At 35.0% G+C, this 21,761-nt stretch overlaps 1 protein-coding gene and 1 pseudogene across 2 annotated transcripts; both read left to right on the forward strand.

The window, feature by feature from the left end:
- The first annotated feature begins 4,077 nt into the window (after positions 1-4,077).
- On the forward strand, positions 4,078-6,606 carry LOC129900181 (uncharacterized; annotated as a pseudogene).
- Positions 6,607-10,879: 4,273 nt separating this feature from the next.
- LOC129901635 (transcription factor TGA9-like) lies at positions 10,880-17,223 on the forward strand. 2 transcript variants are annotated; one of them, XM_055976883.1, is made up of 13 exons: positions 10,880-11,237; positions 11,328-11,493; positions 11,588-11,682; positions 12,049-12,137; positions 12,317-12,550; positions 13,201-13,245; positions 13,367-13,426; positions 13,540-13,617; positions 13,716-13,764; positions 14,440-14,711; positions 15,524-15,745; positions 16,674-16,816; positions 16,932-17,223. In XM_055976883.1, the coding sequence occupies exons 2-13, from the start codon at positions 11,360-11,362 to the stop codon at positions 17,017-17,019; spliced, it is 1,509 nt and encodes a 502-aa protein (XP_055832858.1). In that variant the 5' UTR covers positions 10,880-11,237; positions 11,328-11,359; the 3' UTR covers positions 17,020-17,223. The 2 variants fall into 2 exon arrangements, with proteins under 2 accessions (XP_055832858.1, XP_055832859.1); XM_055976884.1 differs by having other exon boundaries at positions 11,334-11,493.
- The last annotated feature ends 4,538 nt before the right edge of the window (positions 17,224-21,761 follow it).

Consider the following 21,761-nt stretch of genomic DNA (forward strand, 5'->3'; position numbering starts at 1 on the left):
CAGATCCTTGTGTTTATTACAAGAGATTTGGTGATGACGATTTTGTTATTTTGCTGTTGTATGTTGATGACATGTTGGTAGCAGGCCCCAACAAAGATCGTCTCACAAATTGAAAGACATAGTTGGCTAGGGAGTTTGAAATGAAGGACTTGAGACCAACAAACAAGATTCTAGGAATGCAAATTCACCAAGACAGAAATAATAGGAAGATTTGGTTTCCTCAAGAGAATTACTTGAAGAAAATTTTGCGACGCTTCAAAATGCAAGACTGTAAGTCAATTTCTACCCCACTTCCTATTAATTTTAAGTTATCCTTAAGTATGAGTCCTAGCAATGAAGCAGAGAGGATGGAGATGTCTAGAGTACCGTATGCATCAGCAGTGGAAAGTTTAATGTTCGCCATGGTATGTACAAAACCTGACATTGCACAAGTAGTGGGAGTGGTTAGTCGATACATGGCTAATCCTGGTAGAGAGCATTGGAATACTGTTAAGAGAATCTTGAGATATATCAAGGATACCTCAGATGTTGCAATGTGTTATGGAGGATCAAACTTTACTGTTAAAGGTTTTGTTGATTTAGATTATGCAAGTGATCTTGATAAAAATAAGTCCACCATAGGTTATGTGTTTACTCTTGTTGGAGGAGCTGTAAGCTGGGTTTCAAAACTGTAGTCTATCGTGGCTACATCTACGATGGAAGCAGAATATGTAACAGCTACACAAGCTAGCTGTAACACCCCTCAAAATTTTCCCTAAGATTCGGGCCTTCTTTGTGCACGTGTGGGGCCCATCGTATTTTGAAGTATGTGTTTGAGTTAAGATGAGTCCCTGAGGAATTTAAGAGCGTTGGAGGTGATATGGGGTCATTGAGGACCCCTAGGACCGAGCTAAGTCCAAAAGATCCGTCGTGGCTAAGTTTAGGACGAGTTCATGTAAGGGTCGACTTTTAACGACCCTATCTTTTGAAAGACGTCAATCTGGGTGGCTCACGACCTATCAAATTAAAGTTCGTCGAGTCTTCTTTCCAACGCCACCAAGAACGTAAATTTTGGAGTTCGGAGTCAAAAGATATGACGATCCGAAGATGAACTAGCACGACAGGAATTTCATTTTTGGCCTGGGTTGCAACTACTGGGGAAATGGCCTTGGCGCTGTAAGGGCGCGACGCGCCACTATCGCGCCAGAAACATGCCTCAGTAGTTTGGTCCTTGGCGTGACGCGCCACTAAAAGTTGTGCAGGGTTTTTCAGGCCAAATTCCTAGAATTTAGAACAATGGGCTTGGCGCTGTAAGGGCGCGACGCGCCACTATCGCGCCAGAAACATGCCTCAGTAGTTTGGTCCTTGGCGCGACGCGCCACTAAAAGTTGTGCAGGTTTTAGGCGTAATTGGCCTTGGCGCTGTAAGGGCGCGACGCGCCACTATCGCGCCAAAGGCATTTTGGCCTAATTTTCAGAATTTGGAGAAAGGGCAATTTGAGAATTGTCCCAAATTATATATACACAAGCCTTGTACATTTTGGGACCATTTCTTCAGCCCCCACTCTCTCTCTAAAAAGCCCTAGGAGCTTCTCTCTCTCTCTTCTTCATCTTTTCCATTTCCAACAAAAAGAGTCCAAGAGCTTCAAGATTTGAGTCCCCCATTGAAGACTCAACATCAAGGTTTCTTCAAAGTCTTCAAACAAGGTATGTAAGGCTATCCAAAACATGGGCTAAGTTCACCCATGTGCCCTATTCTTGCTTGAGGTTAGATATTCATGAAAAATAGAGTTCTTGGTATGGTGTATGTCTATATGAACTTTGTCTCCTATTTATATAATGTTATATGTGTTGATGTTGTTGAGCCAAGAAGTCCTTAAATTTCTTCATGATTAATATGAATTGATGGAGATGAATTGTTGTTATATTTTGTTGACCTCTTTAGCCATGTGAATATGTTGTTTACGTCAATTTCCTTAAATGCGCTATTCTATTTGAATGGTTGAGTTGAAGTCATAGAGTTGTGTTAAATCTTGAAGAGATGTCATAAATGTTCATATAGAGGAGGCTTGATTGAGTTGATATGAGGAAGGAATTGGCAAGTGGACAAGGTCCTAAATGAGACTTGTCATTGTGCCTCAATTGAATTGCAAATGAGAACCGCGTTGATGAGGTGGTATTATACCACATGAAACTAGCCGTGAGGGCTTGTTTGAGATGATTTGAGGAGTCTTATGAGCATAGAGTCATGGGAGGAGTATCGAGCACCGAAGCGGGTGAGAGTATAGTCCATACTCGAACCCCAGAAACTACGCCGCCAACGTAGGTAGGGATGGAACCGTTAAAGTCGGATGCTTCCCGAGGGATTGGAACCGTTAAAGTCGGATGCTTCTCGTGGGATCGAACCGTTAAAGTCGGATGTTTCCTATTTGTATTGTCCTGAAATGATAGGACTTGACTAATCGATGGTACTCATGATTAGAGAGGCGTTCATACCCTGGCAAGGTATGGACGGACGTGGCAACAACGTCGAATTGTTGTACTATCACCGGCTCATAGGTGATGGTTGTCGGTTAAGAGAAACTCCCATTTAGGCCTTGTTAGTGCTCCGAGTCAGTTGAGTTAAGTGGCTTATGAGTTAGTCTTGTCTAAACTATTCTTGTTGGACTTAGGACATTGAGTGAGTTGTGATGTATACATGTATGAGTTGAGGTCCTGAGTTGATATTGATGTTTTCTTAATGTGGTTTCATCCGGCCATTTTACATACTCGTACATTCCATGTACTGACGCCATTTGGCCTGCATCGTTTCATGATGCAGAGACAGGTACTAGAGATCATCAACCGGCGCTCCGTTGAAGATCCACATACACTTCCAGCCAGTCGGTGAGTCCTCCTAGTTCCCGGAGGATATTGGGCCTTCTTGTACAGTTTTGTTGTCTCTTCTTTTATTTAGATTGTTGGTAGCCATGGGCTTGTCATCGGCACCTTTTAGACTTGAATAGAGGCTTCGTAGACTAGAGTGTGGGGAGGATTAAACTGTTATCTTGAGGAGTCTTAATTTACTATTCTTGTTGGGTTGTGAATGTTTAGCCTTCGGCCCTTATAGTATGAAAAGTATTTCATTTATTGAGTTCCGCTAAGAGAATGTGAATGAATGAATGAGTGACTGGACCAGGTGGTTCGCTCGAAGGTCAGAAATGGCCTTCGGATGCCGGTTACGTCTAGGGTACCCTCCCGGGGCGTGACACTAGCAAAGAGGCAATATGGATGCAGATGTTACTTGAGGAGCTCAGACACAAACAAGAGAAGGTTGCTCTATTTTATGACAGTCAGAGCGCTTTGCATCTTGCAAAAAATCCGGCATTTCATTCAAGGACAAATCACATACGAGTTCATTATCACTTTGTTCATGAGAAGGTGGAAGAAGGCAGTATGGATATTCAAAAAATTCACACTAATGACAACCTAGCAAATATGTTTACGAAGCAGATCAACAGCAACAAGTTTATATGATGTCGATCTTCTATTGGCCTAACAGAAACGTAACATTGTAGCAATTGGGTAGAAAAAATGGTGTGAAGACTTAATTGATTCTCATTAAATCTTCAAGTGGGAGAATGCAAGAAAGTCAAAAAGGGAGGTGCACATGCACCGTCTAAGAAGAAAACGCGTATTTTACGCATTTCAAAAAGTTGTTGCCTCCTTTAGCAACTTTTGACAAGAAAATGCGTCTTTTACACGTTTACGCGTTTTCAATTTCCTATAAATAGAAGGTCTTTTGCCCTCATTTAGATCATCCCACAAATCCAAAAGAGTAAGAACACAAAGAGAGTTATACAACAAGATAAATATTGTAGTCTTGCGTATCCTCTTTAGTGAGTTATTACTTATACAAGGGAGAAGTGTTTATTGTTGTTTTCTCCTTGTATATAAGAGCAGTGTACTCCTATATTATCATAGTAAAATCCTTCTACCCCGTGGTTTTTTCCCTCTATTTGTTTAAGGGGTTTCCACGTAAAATTCTCGTGTCCAATTTATTTTTATTATTTATTATCATATCAAACTTTAGTTGTGGTTCTTACTCCCATAACACTACATGGTAAAGCATCTCTCGGATATAGAAAGACTGCGTGAAAAAGTCCCCAAGGCATTGAAGCTCTCAGAAAATCCAGCCATGCTCGTATTGAAATGCCTCGACAAGTTTTATCTTCAGGGGAGCAGTGCCTACGTTCAGGGATCATATATGATCCCTCAAAGGAAAGCTTCTATATTGGCTTTGGAGTGCTTATTGTTGACGATGGTAGAGGGTGAGGGAGTAGTTGATATTGCGGAAGGGGTGAAGAAAGATGCCAAGCAGGCAGCTCTAGCATGGAAGGAGAGGTTGATTTCTGAAGGAGGTGTAAGAAAGGCTCATGATATGGATGCCCGAGGTTTGCTATTGCTCCTTGGATGTTTTGGGATTCCATCATATGGTTTTTTACATTCGGATATCAGGTATTTGCTACAGTTGGGCGCCAAGGGGATTTCTGGTGTCCTTAGGAGATCAAGTATTTTCATGGAATGTATCCCAAAACTAATACAGTGGGGGGGTGAAGAACAATGTAGTTGATGCAGTTGACATTGCCTATACTTTTGGTTTTGAGGACAAACTTGACCCTCTGGGACTCTTAACATCATTTTTAAAAGAGTCTGAGGAGACATTGTCAAAAAAAATTAAGGGATTTAAACAAAGTACTACTGTGCGTGCAGCAAAAAAGAGGTACTTGTTTACTCTGAAATCTGTCTACAGATGTTTGAAACGTCACAGGATTGATCCTTCCAAACTTATTCCTGGATGTCAATTCAATGAGAAAATAATGAGCTTGGAGAAAGAAATTGCTGAATTGAATTAGCATATATGTGAGGAAGAACTTGCTGAATTGATTAAGCATATACGTGATCAGAAGATGGCACAAAAGAGAAAGATTGATGAGACTGAGTCATCTGGATGTTTCAGCAACAAAGAAATGAAAAACACATATTTTCCAAAACCAAATCCAAATCCATGGCCCCCGAATCAGCAAAAAGTTGTTAATCATGTTGATAATAGCAACATCACCTTGTTAGAAGGTGGTGGAACTGCTGGCCACATTTATGCTTATTCTCTGTCCCCATCGGTATTGGATGTGCCTGTTGCAGGCACGATATATGAGAATTTTGTTGGCTCAATACCAGGACCTGTGGGAGGTGTTGTGGCCACGGGTGGAACTGGAGCTGGGGCAAGTAAATCAGTGCAAGGAGGTTCGTGTGCTGGAGTTCATGGATTGAATTTAGTTAATACTACACCTGGGCAAATAGGAAGTCATACTGGTCAGTTATATGGACGGCTTGATGATGCAATCGTGTATGATAGACTGGCCTCCCACAGCCATGCTTATAGTCTGTTATCCTACTTGGAAGGCTCAGGCTCTACAGGGTTGCCAAACTCCATAAATGTTGATGCTTATAGGTCTCCACCATACTTGGAAGCCTCTACGGGGTTGCCAAACACCATACCTGGTGATGCTTATAAGCCTCCATCATACTTGGAAGCCTCTACAGGGTTATCAAACACCATACCTGCTGATGCTTATAGGCCTCTACCATACTTGAAAACCTCTACGGGGTTGTAAAACCTCATACCTGCTGATGCTTATAAGCCTCCACCATACTTGGAAGCGTCTACGAGGTTGCCAAACACCATAACAGGTGATGCTTATAGGCCTCCACCATACTTGGAAACCTATACAGGTTTTCCAAACACCATACCTGCTGATGCCTATAGGCCTCCACCATACTTGAAAGGCTCTACGGGGTTGCCAAACACCACATCTGATGATGCTTATAGGCCACCTCCATACTTGGAAGTCTCTGCGTGGTTGCCAAACCCAGTGATGTTGCTGGCGGGAGCTCTACATCTGATACCTATCAATTTGGTGGGACTGTTCCAGCAACTGAACTATACCGAAGCAGTGGCTTGCGAGCAGTTGATGCTGTTCCATCTGCTGTGCCTGTTCATTCTTCATCCTACTTGTACTGGTCGAGGTAGTTTTTCCTTGGCAGGCATTACTTCCAACCTTAGTTTTCCATTTTTGTAGTATAGCAGTCTAGTAGTGATTCCGCTAAGGTCTCTTGAGATTCACATACTTTCTGAAATGTTTGTGTTTCATTAGCTGCTAAAAATCTGTGGCTGATGTTCCAGTTCATCCATTTCTAAGATCCCTATTTCTACATTATATATTTCATCCAAGAGATGATGACTATGCTTTTCCCCTCTTACATTATGCTTCTCTGCTTTCAGAGATGGATTTGAGCTCATTAATAGGACTTATCCCCTGATCCACTGCTTGTTATGGTGGTTTGATACACTACAGTGATATATTCAACAATGTTTGATCACTATACCCTGTGAAGTATACTTCATAACTGTTTTATGATGCCTGTATAGCTTACAAGGATCTTCATAAAAGGGGCTGAGTTGCGTCAAGTCTTGCATGTGTGGGATAGGCATGGCGGGGAATGGTACCTTTCTTTCCCATTGTACAGTTGCACAGCAGTAATGGGAGCTGTTAAACAGATAATTTCCTTTGAATTGGGTGATGCGTAGCTCTCCTAAGACCTGCTTTTCTAGGGGAATGCATTTTCATCAAGGAACTGAAGAGGATTTGGAAGATGGCTATAACCTGCATTGCAGGTATATTGTAAATTTCTTTGATAGATTATAGTATTCAACTAGGAAGTTACAAGAATGTATTAGACTAGGCATCTGCGTAAAATATGCTGTGTCAATGATGAGTTGTACATATTTCACATTTCTAAGTGCTAAAAACATGAAACACTCTTTCAAACATGTGTTGTAATCAGCATGTTTGCCTCTACTTGTAATATATCTTATTTCTGCAATATCCTCTGTGGCTCCCTGCATTTTCGTTTTAGGGCAAATTTGTCTGGCTAATGTAGTGGCTGATATGCTAAGGATCAAGAATAGCAGGTTTAGCTTTATTATCGGCCAGCAAAGGGTAAGGAAGCAGTATGTATGTGGAACACTGATAAGAGTTTCAAACACTACTAAACTTCATATGACATGTTATCACTTGTAGTTGAAAAGTCATTGTACTTGCAATACTCAACATGAGTATATATAATGTGCTTTGAAAATCTTGCTTACCTATTTACAAATTCTCTTTATAAAACTTTCTATATATGCATGAACCATTTGCCTTGCTACTCTTTAAATGAATTATCAATTTGTTCCAAGGTTTCAAGTTTATGCAATGCTTTGTTCAATTGCTTAGAAGACTTGTTCAAAGGGTAAAGAAGAATCACTCAAAAAAAAAGGGGAAACTTTCCAACTATATCATGTAGTATATTCTGACAATGTGACTTGTACTATCTGGAAAGCATATTTGAAGATTGAACTAGTCTGGCTGAGAGTTGAGAAATTGCAATAATCAAACAATATGGAAAAAAAAGAACTACTCCAGGAAAGTGTGTGATCAAAAAGTCTGAACATTCAACAACTTAATTGATTACCATTTTCTCACTTCTTATTAGTTATTCCGTGATGTACATTGTGAATTTTCACGTTTTTTACTTTTGAAAGTAGAATTATACCATTTTTTCAGCACTAAGAAGAGCAACCTTCAGTCGAGGGTCTATTGAAAATAACCTCTTACCTTCACAAGGTAGAGGCAAAATTCTGTACACACCCCACTTATTAAATTTCATTTGTATGTTGTCGTATGAAGATCAAGCTTTTTGGGCAACTCAGCGCACTCTCTTTTATGCATACAAAAAAGACCAAAGTTGTTGTCAAATTGTACATAAAATCTTAAGGGCAAGAATTATGTTGATTCTTGAAACACTACTTTTAGAATTCGTTTGGTTCAAAATAAGGTTATCCCCATCTCCTATATGAAATAGAAATTACAAAGATTTTGGTATTTTAACTAAAATATAATTAAACGATGGATAAATGCAATTCCAAATATTGATCTTGAGTAGAATGTTAAAGCAGTACTTTTAGGGGATTTTGTGGAGTTGATTTTGCAGAATTGTGCCTTTCTTTATACCACTTTTTTTCTTTCTTTCAAAAGAGTATTTTTTTTTTCCAGAGGCTAGAGAAGGGCTTGTGAATTTTTTTTTTGTGGGGGTGGAGAAAGAACTTGAAGATTAAAAATTAGTGAATAAACCTAGACGATAAAGCATAGAATTTTAATTTTAATGAAACGTAACATGTCACGCAACTAATATAATATACTAACAAATTGTAAGTTAACCATGCTTAAGTAACAAGCAATGATTTGATTAAATCTAATCTGAAAAGATTAGTAATTAAATCCATAGAATAATAGCTTGAAGATATGATTCGAACCAATCAATTTTTCCAGGAAAAAGAAGAAGGAATGTTAGATCCAAAAGGAACTCATTTCTCAAAAGTGTTTTAACAATTTTCCACACGAAGAACATGGCTTTTAAGTTTCATTAAGAATAAAAACTTTTAGCACTCAAATGCATGCATACCAAATCCTATATGGAATCTCTCCCCTTTTTCCAAGTCCAATCATTGGTTCTAGGAAGCAATTATTGGTAGGGGCACCCTACCTCCAAAGGTGGTTTACATTGATGACTAAAAATATAACAAATATATATATATACACATACTGGTGAGTGTGTAAAAACGAAGTTGAAATTTTAAATTATTTATACATATTTAATGAATTTCTTAAACTCTAGGTCCACCACCGTGTGCGTGCATGTGTATTACCATGTATAAAAGGGGTATTGGTTAATATTATCAAGAAGTTGGAAGGATTTATCATTAAGTTACAAAGCATATTATATTTAGATATATGTAATTGTTAGGTAGTTAAAAAGTGATAACAAGAGAGAATTTCCTTGTTAAATTAATACAAATGTTGTTTAAGCATTAAACAAAGAGAATTAAGTTTTCAATGTTTGTACATTATTGAAGGTTCAAACTACTCTAGGTGGCAACAAAACAAATCGCTGAACTTGTATAATTGAAAGTCGATTCTAATGGCCTCCAAATCATTTGTTTAATTATTTGCCTCTTATTAATTAGTACTTAATAGCATTAATGGTGTCCAGAGTCATTGTCTAAAATTAATAAATATATATTATACATACACATCTGCAAATAGTTGAAATGACTAAAATGCCATCTATTAATTAGAATTTTTCCAAAAACAAACATGTCCAACTTGACATCCTTTTCACTAGAGGTAGCCATAAATACTGAAAAATTAAAAAATCGCGCTGAATCAAATTAATTTTTTATTTTATTTTGATTTTTTAATTTGATTTCGATAGTATTTTTTTTTGTAAAACTTTGATATTCGATTCGATTCTAGATTATAAGATCCCGATTCTTCGATTAACCCAAGCCTATCCCTTTATTTCTTAAGTCAAAATTATTAACTCCAGTCTAAAAACATTTCTAATTTGAGAGTCTGAGAGAGTGGGGGAATTTCTTGAGAATTTTAAGCTTAAATAAATCAAGAAAATTTGAGAACATTATTTTGGCATGATAATTGAAGGCAAAGGTATACCTAATGCAATTGCAAACAAGGGACCCTATATTGTTAAGTCCACGTCTAATTTTCCTTGGACTTAATTGAGAATAAGGGACACAAAGAAACATTTTTTTCTTATATTAATTTTTTTTTATAGAATTTTTGGTGTGGCCTGGTTTTAGGTGATGAGAAGGATTGGATGTTGACCTATCAATGAAGAGGATAATACCAAACAAAGCCATTTCAAAGGCTTGATTAGTTAATTATGAACACAAGTGGTAGTGGGCTTTATATAAAAAGTTTTGGTTTAAGGCTACAATCTAAAAGTTTGAAAATCATTTTCCATATTTCTCTTATGTTTGTATAGGAGTGACTGCCAAATAAAAAAGAAAGCTAAGTTATTTATATGCACCCAGTGTCTACACTGAGTTAATGAATGCAAGATATATCTGTTACAGATAAGCTATTAAACATCTAAATATCATTAAGTTAAGTGATGTGTACTTTCAATTTTTGTAACTTTAAAAGTTAAATTGTTTTATTTGATACAAATATCATATGAATGTAAATATATTTTGCGTGGAAAGTATCTTGTAATAACTTGTGGAGTATTCTTTCTCTAGCTTTTATTTTCTTTTTTATGAACAAGAACTAATCACTTATTCAATCAATCAATTACATGTTAATTTCAAACATTTAAACACAATTCTTGTAAAAAATCTACTCTTTTCAAATCCATTTCATTCATATGTAGGTAAACATATCGTTTGGTGATCAATGTGTTAGTACTTACCATTAATTTTGGAGATTAGGGTATAAATTTCGGTAAAAACAAAATTTTACTTCTTCTGTTTTAATTCACATGACACTATTTTTTTTTTTCAATCATTCCCCCCAAATGACATTTTTTCATATTCATTTTTCTCTTAAATTTATTATGCAATCAAATACATTCACTTGAGGTTGAAATGATTGAAATATATAATTTTTTTTTTTTATTTAAACTTTGATCAGCAAAGTTATTCGATTATAATAGATATCTTATGAATTAATCAAACATGTGAAACTTTGCTGGAACACTAGCATTAAACAAAAATTACAAATCAAACCATCACAAGGTAGTAGTAGTACTTTTTAATTCATCACAAGTTTGGTGGTCTGTGTGTTAGTACTTACAACTCTGAAAGGCCTCAAGAAAAGGGCCAATGAGAAACAACAGGCGGTTAGGGGGGAGAGAGAGGGGGGATTATGAGCCTGATTTAGTGACCCCACCCCCACCCCGACCCCATGTCCTTTTCCCTTCATGTATAAAAAAATTGGTGTGTGTTTTCACTACACATAATTATTTTTTTTCAAACCCCACATATATTCCTGAGAGAACAGGTCTGCCAAGGACAAGATTTTCTGTACTATGAGATGAGGTTTCAAATTTCATAATCATTACAATTGATTACAACAGGATGAGGGAGATAAGTAATAGAAGCTACCCCCTCCAAGAAAACAGAACTATAAGACTAATTATTTCTTGTTAGAAAAGGAGAGTAAGAAAGACCAATAAAAGATCAATAAACTGGACCCTAGCTGTTTGTATATATGTCTATGTGTATGTCAACATATATTATACTTTGACAAGAAAGCTTTGATCTTTACTGCTCTATTTCTCATTTGGTTCCTTGAGAAGATCATTCCATTAGAAACTGAGGTGAAAACTTTAACTAGCATTTTTCTTTGGTTTTCATTTACTTCAAAGCTAACATCTTTTTTCTTGAATTTTTGTTTTTTCTTTGACAAGTTCAAGAATGGTCTGAAAGGTTGGTTTTTTGCATGGCGAGTCAAGGAATTGGAGAGACTGGTTTGACAGACTCTGGACCATCACACCATAGCCACAATATGCCATATGCTGTTTTTAGGGGGCTAAATCCTGCTAGCACAAGTTTCATGTACCATTCTACACCCAAGTAAGTAAATCCTGTTTTTTTGGCTCCTATTTTTCCCTTAGGATACATCTAATTTCAGCTTCTAAAATGAGTTGTTTTATTTTTTGTGCTATAGTGGTAATCAAGAAGGATCTGGTTTTGATTTTGGAGAGCTAGAAGAAGCTTTTGTACTGCAAGGATTTAAGATGAGTAATAATGAAGCTAAAGCATGTATGGTTTTGTTTCTCTCTATACTTTTTTTTCCTGACGTTTGCAATGTATAACTAACTCCTTACTGTCAAGCAAAGAAGCAAAGGGTGTTTGAATAAGTCCATAGAAGCCTCATTAAGAGGTTTACTATTTCCAATATAGTAATCATTCTTATGCAAAAGACTTGAATGGCGTGGGGTTTCAAACAAGGAAACATGAACTCCTTGCATGATTTACTGACTCCATAACTGCAGCTAAAAAGGAAAAAAAGAAAAGGGGATTAGGTTCCTACCTTTATGATGGTTTGAAAGTTTTTTTCTTTTTTCTCTTTCTTTTGTTCTCTTTTTATGCTGATCCTTCAAGATTTTGCTTTTTGATTCTGTGCAGCTTTATATGAAGCAGCAGCCACAGGCAAGCCTGCTGCAACTCTGGAGATGTTCCCTTCTTGGCCTATAAGATTCCAACAGACCCCAAGAGTACTTAATTATATTTATTTTTTTCCTTTTTATGCTTATCCTTCTTTGACCATGTTGTTTTAAAATTGTCCTTTGTGCAATATAAGCTTGGACGTTTACTCAAAATACTGGAGGTGAAGATGATTTTGCACACCATTTAAATCTCTTCTCTTTTCTTGGATTTGTCTTTTTACGTATAGGAAAACTCAAAATCAAGAGAAGAGAGTACTGATTCAGGTTCACTTTCAAGTAGAGCTCAAGCCCATTTTGAGCCAGAATCTCCCATCAGTAGAAAGGCATCTTCAGACCATCAACTTCAGATAACACACAAATCTCAAGAACAGCAACATCAACAGCTTCAAGATATGGCAAGTAATAATCCAAGAACAGGAGTTTTACAAACTGAACTAGCTTCCAAGTCCAACAGTGAAAAGGTTTTTCTCACAACACTTTATCTCCTCTTCTATTATCACATCCCAAGATCTCAGGAAAAAAGGTGCAATCTTTTTACTCCTTTCACTGTTTGTATAGAAACGATCACAAATCCCAACAACTGCTACTGAATACACCAAAGACACAGTTTTCTGAAGGATTCTCTGAGATCCTCATAAAAAAAAGAGAATCTTTACAGTGCTTTTTATAGTCCCCCCCCCCCCGCCAATATGCACTATTCATTACTGTAGTTTAAGCTCCTGTTTATACTCCTATATTTTCTCTTATCCCTAGAACTGTAGTTAACTCTTTGTTCTTCACGTTTTTAAAATCTTTCTTGGAACCAGAAAAAAACAAATTCACAAGAATACCAGGTGATACAATGAATTAGCTCATGTATACATCATCAGATGTTATTCTTAAATGCCTGGACACCAGTGGTATCGTTTGAAAATTACAACTTTGATTCTGTCCAAAAATCTTAAAGTCTTAAAAAAGAATCTGCCTTATTTGACACGCTATACTACTTTTTAATTGCTTAACAAAAATTTATCTTCACGCTATTGAATTATTCTCTTATTGAATATTTCTACATAATCAAACAACATTACTATATATAAGTATAACTAGCTTTTCTTTTAATACTTTGTAGAAAAAGGATTCTGCTTCAAACTCAGAGAGGGTACTTGATCCTAAGGTGGGGTACCACACATATTTGCATTAGCCAAGAACATAAAATTAATTTATCTTGTTTCCTAATTGGAACTTCTAAAATTATTAAACAGTAGTCCACTATTTTTCTATTTTGTTTATCGTAGACATTGAGGCGTTTAGCCCAAAATAGAGAAGCAGCAAAGAAAAGCAGGATAAGAAAAAAGGTATAATGTTTTTCTTGCTTTCCATTATGAAAGTCTTTTATACTGCCAAGTTCCTCTGTCAATATTCTTTGCATTGAACATTATTATTATTATTATTATCTGCATTTGTGCAGGCTTATGTACAACAGCTAGAAACAAGTAGGATAAGACTTTCTCAGCTAGAACAAGAACTTCAAAGGGCTAGCTCTCAGGTTGATAATATTTGACAATGACTTATATTTTTTGTAGTAGAATTATAAATGCAAGTGGTTATTTAAAGATTTTTTCTGCTAATTGTTGTGGCAAACAGGGGATTTTCTTGGGAGGTGGTACTGCTGCTGGTTCCAATATCAGCTCTGGTAAGTTTTGGACTATTATTGTACATCCTTGGCGTAGTTGATAAAGTTGCCGTCATCTGACCATGAGGTCACGGATTCTAGCTATGGAAATTTCTTTTGTAGAAATGCAGAATAAGGCTACATATAATAAACCCTTTGGGTTTGACCCTTCCCCGAATGCGATATAACGGGAGCTTACTGCACGTGCTTCCCTTTTTATTTTCTCAGCCAACCCATTATCTATGGACAACCAAGAAATATAAATTTAACTTTTACTACTGTACATTGAATTTTTACCTATCTGTACATTTTAACTCATTATAGTTCAGAGTTTTGACTACAGTCAGCACCCAGATTTTTTTGCATGCCAAGTCTTTGTAATTCTTGGCTACTAGTAGCAGACAAAAACAAGTTGGAGCTTGACTACAGAAAGTTTGTCTTTTTCTTTTGTACTCTGTGTGACATTATTATGTAGAAAATCAGAGTAATCCAGTGTATTTGGGTTGAAATTGTATTTGACAGAATACAAATCTTTAGAGATTTTAATTTAATTCACATATTCTATTAGTGAAAGATTACTAAAATAATAGTTAGCAGGGTATTACTGTTTACATGCCAACACCATGCATTTGCTAAGATTAGAACCTTAATAAAAACCACTGTGACGAATATGCATTGTTCAATTTTTTGCTGCAGGTGCTGCAATATTTGACATGGAATATTCAAGGTGGTTGGATGATGATCACAGGCACATAACCGAGCTTCGAACTGCATTACAAGCACATTTATCAGATGGTGATCTGAGACTAATAGTTGATGGATACATTGCTCATTACGACGAAATTTTCAGCCTGAAAGGAGTTGCAACAAAATCTGACGTATTTCACCTAATCACTGGAATGTGGACAACTCCCGCTGAACGCTGTTTCCTTTGGATGGGTGGTTTTAGGCCCTCTGAGCTTATCAAGGTAAGTGATTTGGACTGATTCTCTGACCTATAGTTGGTTAATTTTCTTGAAAAGGCAAAAAAATAAAACTGTATATTGTTATGTTCAAAGCAAATATGTTTTTCTTAAACATATGACAAATAAAGATTGTGTTGGGATCAAAAATAATTAGGTGTCTTGCGAAAGTTAACAACGTAAATCTCGAAAGACCATAACTAAGAAGACAAACGAGAAATGTACCAAAAGAGAAACAACATTTAATGTAGTTCGGTCAACTGACCTACATCCACAAGAGGAGATGAACAATCCACTATAAATATGAGAGTACAAAATATCGAGAGAAATAACCTCACACAATTCACTTGGAATAAAAAAAGGTTTACACAAGTTGTCTCACAGTTTCTCTTCCCACACAAAACTCTCAAAGCCCCTTAGCAATACATTGTCAATGCTACCAAGTTAGAAGGAATAAGCCTCTATTTATAGAGTCATAAACCTTTTCCTATAAGAAAAAGGACTAGCCAAATATGGAGACATTGTGTTTTCCTTTTAGAAAAAAGAAAACCTAATTATATTAGGAAAGTCAGGGCAAACGCCTAACAGATTGTCCTTTCATTAAAGGAAAAGAATGGTCTAGGTGGTGAAATATCGTATAATTTACCTGTTATAGCAAATTGTCTGTTTTATTTTACAGTTAACTAGTTCCATGTATTGTGCAAAGTAACTGTAATTATCTATTAGATTATCTTTCTTCTAGTAAAATTATACTATGCCCATGACGAATTTACTTTTGTTGTTCTAATCATACTATGATCATTTGTGAAATTGAGCAGATGTTGATAGGACAATTGGACCCTTTAACAGAGCAACAAGTAGTTGGAATATACAGCCTCCAGCAATCTTCCCAACAGGCAGAGGAAGCTCTTTCACAGGGACTGGAACAACTACAACAATCTTTAATTGATACAGTTGCCACTGCTTCTCTCCATGATGGAATGCATCATATGGCTCTTGCATTGGGGAAACTCTCCAATCTTGAAGGATTTGTTCGTCAGGTAACATTAATCCTATATTTGTTTACAATATTCGTTTTTTTCTAATATGATTATATATGTGGATTTTTAGTGCATATATCATCGTCCCTTTGACCTACTGTTCTTGACTCAAACTATATTAAGTTTAAAATGTTTGAAGTACATACATTAAGTTTCTACCTATTGACTTCTTATGTTTCCTTTTCATTTGAAATCCATATCATCAGTTGCGTATATACGAGTTGCATCGGTTCATCATTTACTATATATACATAGAATAAAATTTTGATGTTATATATGATGTATATACAAAAATGTGATTTTCAAGCGGTGGACTCCCTTCCACGTTCCGCCACTGCATATCATGCACATCCGAGGACGAAAATACTCTGGTTTTCTGTTCATTGCAACAACCTGCTTCAATTATACCATTTGTAGATAAAGGATGCACGCATGCTTGATAAGATCATAGTCATTATTATTATTATTATTATATTTTACTTAACTATATACCTATCCAAAAGTGATGCATGTTCCAATAGAAGCCATACTAGAGCTATCAGGAAATTAAAACAAATTACAAAAAATATGTCAACGTATTAGTACTTTATTTCAAATAATGGACAAAATACTATTACGACTTATTTAATGATTGGAATATTCCAACGCTATCTCAATACAACTATACAAGACAATTTGAAGGTTTCAATCGTTCAACCATTTAAAACATTGTTTAAGGATTATGTCCTGGGTGCCTGACAATTACGGGTCCATTTCAAACTTCTAATTGATTTTTTAATTTTGATTTAGATATTTCATTAATCAATTTTTTGTCTCCATTGTCTATATCATTTGGCACAGTAAGCATTCATACAGTAGACCGCAATTTATTTGAGTATGAGGCATAGGCGGCTAATGATGATCACTTCTTTTTTGTTCATAATTCCAGGCTGATAATTTGAGACAACAAACATTGCATCAATTACACAGAATATTGACAGTTAGGCAAGCAGCCAGATGTTTCTTGGTGATCGGAGAATATTATGGTCGACTACGAGCTCTAAGTTCTCTATGGCTATCTCGTCCACGAGAGTAAGATTCTATAATTAAATAAAATGTTTTTGTCATTTACACAGAAAGAAATGATGTATTTCGAATTAATTAGTATGATTAATTGTAATCTTATTTTAATTATCATATGGTTTAGGACACTGATCGCGGATGATAATTCTTGTCAAACAATAACGGGATTACAAATGGTACAACCTTCTCAGAACCACTTCTCAAATTTCTGATCATGTCATTCTTATGAGCCAGATAAATCTCTTCATGATGATCAACTTGTATTCCTCAGAGCTACCTAATTAGTTGAGTAGATTTTTTTTTTCCATTTTGTTGTTAGCTTCTTGATATTATGATTAAGTTATCATGTAAATGTAAGGAATCAAGATTATGTGCAAGAGGAAGTTACTTTTAGGGTCTGTTGGTCCAAAATCAAATTATTTTGGTATTATAATCAAGATTATTTATCACATATAGAAAACGTTCGTTGAGCAATAACTGCGAGATAATACGATATTTATATTAAGCATCGTTATTTATTTGTGGAATATTAAATGACGAGAGAATTGGAAATTGGTGATAAGGGATGAAGCTGACTCAATATTATTGTCTTTATTTGAAGTATTTTAGGAAGATATTTGGTGGTTCTTCATTTCTATGAAGTGGTTAGAACATTATTTTAAGGAGGAAGGGACAAATTAAAGAAAGAAAAAAAGAAGCAAATTATATATTAGTTGGATAAAATTGTCTTTTGCAAATGGAAGATATATGATATGCTAATTGAGAGGGTGACTTGCTCTTGGTGTGCATGAAGAGACTATCAAGTTGTGTATAATTTAATATAAAATTGGGGAGAGAACTTGCATATGATAGATCGAATTATCTGATAATTGGAAGATAATCAATAAATATTCAATAGAACATTAAACAAAGTATGCACGAGGAAAAAATATATGGCGATCCAGGGAGTAGAGGAGATTGCATATACCGTAAAACCTCTATAAATGCATATGTTTAAGATTGGAAAAAAATTTATTTATCGAAATTATTAGTTTATCGATAAATGCATAAAATATTTATTTATTGATAAAATATTTATTTATTTTAGAGAGTATTTTGTAGTATGTGCCATAAGAAAGAAAAAAAATATTTGAATTAAGAATTTCAAAAATTTAAATCTAGAAAACTAAAAAAGTGTAGTCTTTTTATATTTATTATTTAAATCTTGAAAAGCTAAACGAATATAGTGAAATTTAATGTTTCTAATTGTATTCATGTATATAGAATATGAAGAGATTATATGTTAACTATAAAAGGAAAAAGTTAGATGTTTAAAAATCATAATTCAAGTATAGTGTCTTCTCATCATTTGAAAGACGTATAAAAATCATCTTTAACCAATAAAATAAGAACGCAATATGTGAGCATAAGAAAGAGAATCCAACTATTAGCCAAAAAGATTTGCAAGCATAGGTGAAACAAAAGTTTGATTTGACTATTAGTCAATCAACAATATCGCACACTCTCTAAAGGTCGGTAGAGTATTTGTCAAATAAGATGAAAAACAGTTAAGGATGAGATTAATTTTGGTTTTGGTGGGAAGAAAAAACAATCAACTATAAAATTATATTTTAAAAAGAAATAGTTATTGATTTAGTATTATTGACTAATTAAATATTTATAAATTGTTGATGTATTTTAGTAATTATTACTTTATATTTTTTCTGGACCTTTAATACTTTATTTTTAATTATCATCTAATACATTTAGCGATAATATTATTTTAATATAACTGGCCCAAGTTGGAACCGGAATAAAGTATTCATTTAGCGAGATTATTATTTTATCGAATATTACTTTATCGAGGTTTTACTATACAAGTATAAAAGACATATATGGTGAGAGGGGTGGAATAAGGAGATTGTATATATACTAATATAAGTTGTGGTGAGATTGAGCAACCCCATTTTTCACCTTGAATTGGTCAAAATATGCGAAATTTCTGACTTTTCGTGGAGGATTAGATCCTGTAACTGGGGGGATTGAATTTTATTTTTTTAATCTCTAACCAGAATTTCGGGTTCGAACTCCCTTGAAATGGAAAAAATTTCTATTGGGAGCATCGTCCCAAAAAAATGAATTCTGCAATATGTGAATCCAAATTTATTCAAGCCCTAATATAAATATTAAATAGCAGACGGAAATATGAAAAAAAGAGAGAGAGGAGGAATTGTATATACAAGTATGGCACACACGTAACGACATGTGGATTCTTCATTGGGAAAGAAAAAACGCAAAAATTAGTTGCTAGGAATACCTAATTCATCCACTCCCATGAATATGAGGAAGTTAGTTGCATACTTGCTTTATCTAAACCCTTTTTTTCCTTATCTTTTTCGTTTCAAAATAAATTTCATCAACTCTTGGGTTGGTGACAAGGAAGATAGTGACTATCCAAATAGATTTTCAACTTGCTATGACGCTTCAAGGTTCAAGAAATTGTCAATTTTTTTGTTACGTTAACTCATATTTCGAAAAACATTGTATCGTAGTATCAATAACGGCACAATAATAATACATTCAGTGTAATTTCACAAGTAGAATTTGATGAGGGCGATATGTACGCAACCTTCTTCATATCTTGTGAAGGTAAAAAAGTTGTTTTTGATGTATCCTTGGCTCTGCTAAAATATATTAAAATAATCAGTATGAAAAGAAAATACAATAGAGAAGAAGTCAGGTAAAAAATAATAGAGAAAAAAATAGTAGCAACAATAAATAATACGATAACTAAGCAAAGAAAACAACAAATAATAATAAAATCTAAAAACAAGAAAGCAGGAGAACAAAATTAATAATAGTAATGAAAATAAGAAAATTTTTGAAAAATAAATAGAGCCTTTTTAGGAAAAGTTCTAGGAAATGATAAACATTTTAAATTATTTTAGGAAATCATTTTTATACTTAAATACTCCACTACTTTTGATTGCCATAAGGATTTTGAATTAAACTACGAAAATATACTTAATTAAATGGGAAACTCAAGATGCATTTCCTGTCATTATCCGCGTGCTTTCGCTTACTAGTAGTTTGTATACAACCAAATGATTATGACCAAATCTTTCTTATTAAGATAACATGTCGTTTTAGTAATTAGGTTTTGCCTTAATGATATGTAAAATGGTTCTTTAATTGGTACTTATTGTTATGGTGGTCCTAAAGTACTACTTAGCTAGTTAAAAACAAAACAGCGCCAACGTTGATGTTTCAACTAAAACGTAGGTCTTTAACCTAAATACGTAAAGGCAAGAACAGATATATATATATATATATATATATATATATATATATTCTCGGACGGAAGGATTCAAACCTAAAAATCAGTTGCCTTATTACTTGAGAGCACGCTCAGTTTAAATTTCTAAGTCGACTAATTTTGTATTATTAATAATAAAGTTCAAACCTAAAAATCTCAAGGTTACATTTGTTCCGTCTTATTCTACTATAGAATTCACGAGTTGAAGATAAGGAGACTCAAACCAACATGTGCATGCAGTGCTCTTTTAGACTCGACAATGAGTTTGGAAACAAGTCGGCAAAAATTATTGGGCCAAAGCGAACAATATTATTGTTACTTATGCTCTCAATTTTAGGCATCACAATTTTCTGCAGCCTGCATTCATTTTTGAATTCTAGAGGGAAGAAAAGAAATGATGAATGGGATGAATAATTAATCCTATCTGGGTGATGAAAGGGATTCTGCACTTTCTTAATGTGACTTGGACAATTCTTTTTTTTTTGAGCTAGTTTTTGGGTTCGGATTAAATTCAATACTCATTTAATATGATATCAAAATCAGAGTCCTCGGATAGATTGTCCATGCCATGTAGGTCCGAATAATTTCTGACCGTGCACGCCCTGAGGGCCAGATGATGATGAATGGGATGAACCTACATCGGTAATGAAAGAGTCCTAGCACTGTCCTGTCAAGGCGAAAGTTGTGGGTTCGAGCCCCGTACGTGACACTCTCGCGTCATACGACTCCGTCCTGGAAGCAGGACCTTCCCTTTCCTTTGACCAACGGGCCGACTCCTAAGCCATAATGTCTCAAAACGAGGAGCGGAAAGCTTTTTTCGTAGACGTTCATTTGCATCACATACACAAGTGCACGACACTCGGCGTTAACACTCCCAAATCTGGAAATTCTAACCACAGTTTTCATGATAACGGGCGGCGAAAGCATACAAAGAAGCTACATTAGTATGGCTTGAGCAGTCTCTCAAGTTTTTGAGGTTGAGTTAGGACCAAGACAGACCATTACTTAATTAAGTTACAAATGTGATAATTACTAATTAACTGTCTTTATTACATTTTGTCGAGGCTAAATGCTAATCATTGAACATTTGTAAGCATTTCAACAATTTTGATGTATAAAATAAATTGTTAAGTCCTTAATTATTGTCAAATGTCAACTACTTGACTCGAGAGAGGAAATCTAGTGGTACTTATTCACCTAATAGTAGAATGATCTAGTGCATTATTTATTTATTTATTTATTTTGCCATTTTTTATAAATGGAATATTGAACAAATATGATTGAAGCAGCTCACCAGATTTTTCAAATTAAACAAATACACAAGGACAAACAGATAGGAGTAAACAAATTCTACGTTACTTAATCAACTTTCACTATTCCCAACAACCCATTATTACAGAAATAAAATTAAAATAACTAAAGAAAGGGAAAAAATTGGAGCGAATAAGTTTTATTTCATTTTTCTATTGCTGATTGATTAATAAGTTTGACACAATAATTCATGGCAAGTGAATTGTTACCGACAAATCCTCTGCGATGGAAATAACAAAAATGGATAGCTGCAAATTATTTGAGCAAACGATCCATTGGGCCGTCAAAAAGGTCGGTCCATCCAGCCGTTGCGAGTTTGACGATGTAACAACTCAGCCCAGTCCAAAA

Source organism: Solanum dulcamara, chromosome 8 (assembly GCF_947179165.1).
Source record: "Solanum dulcamara chromosome 8, daSolDulc1.2, whole genome shotgun sequence".
In the NCBI taxonomy this organism is placed as follows: domain Eukaryota; kingdom Viridiplantae; phylum Streptophyta; class Magnoliopsida; order Solanales; family Solanaceae; genus Solanum; species Solanum dulcamara.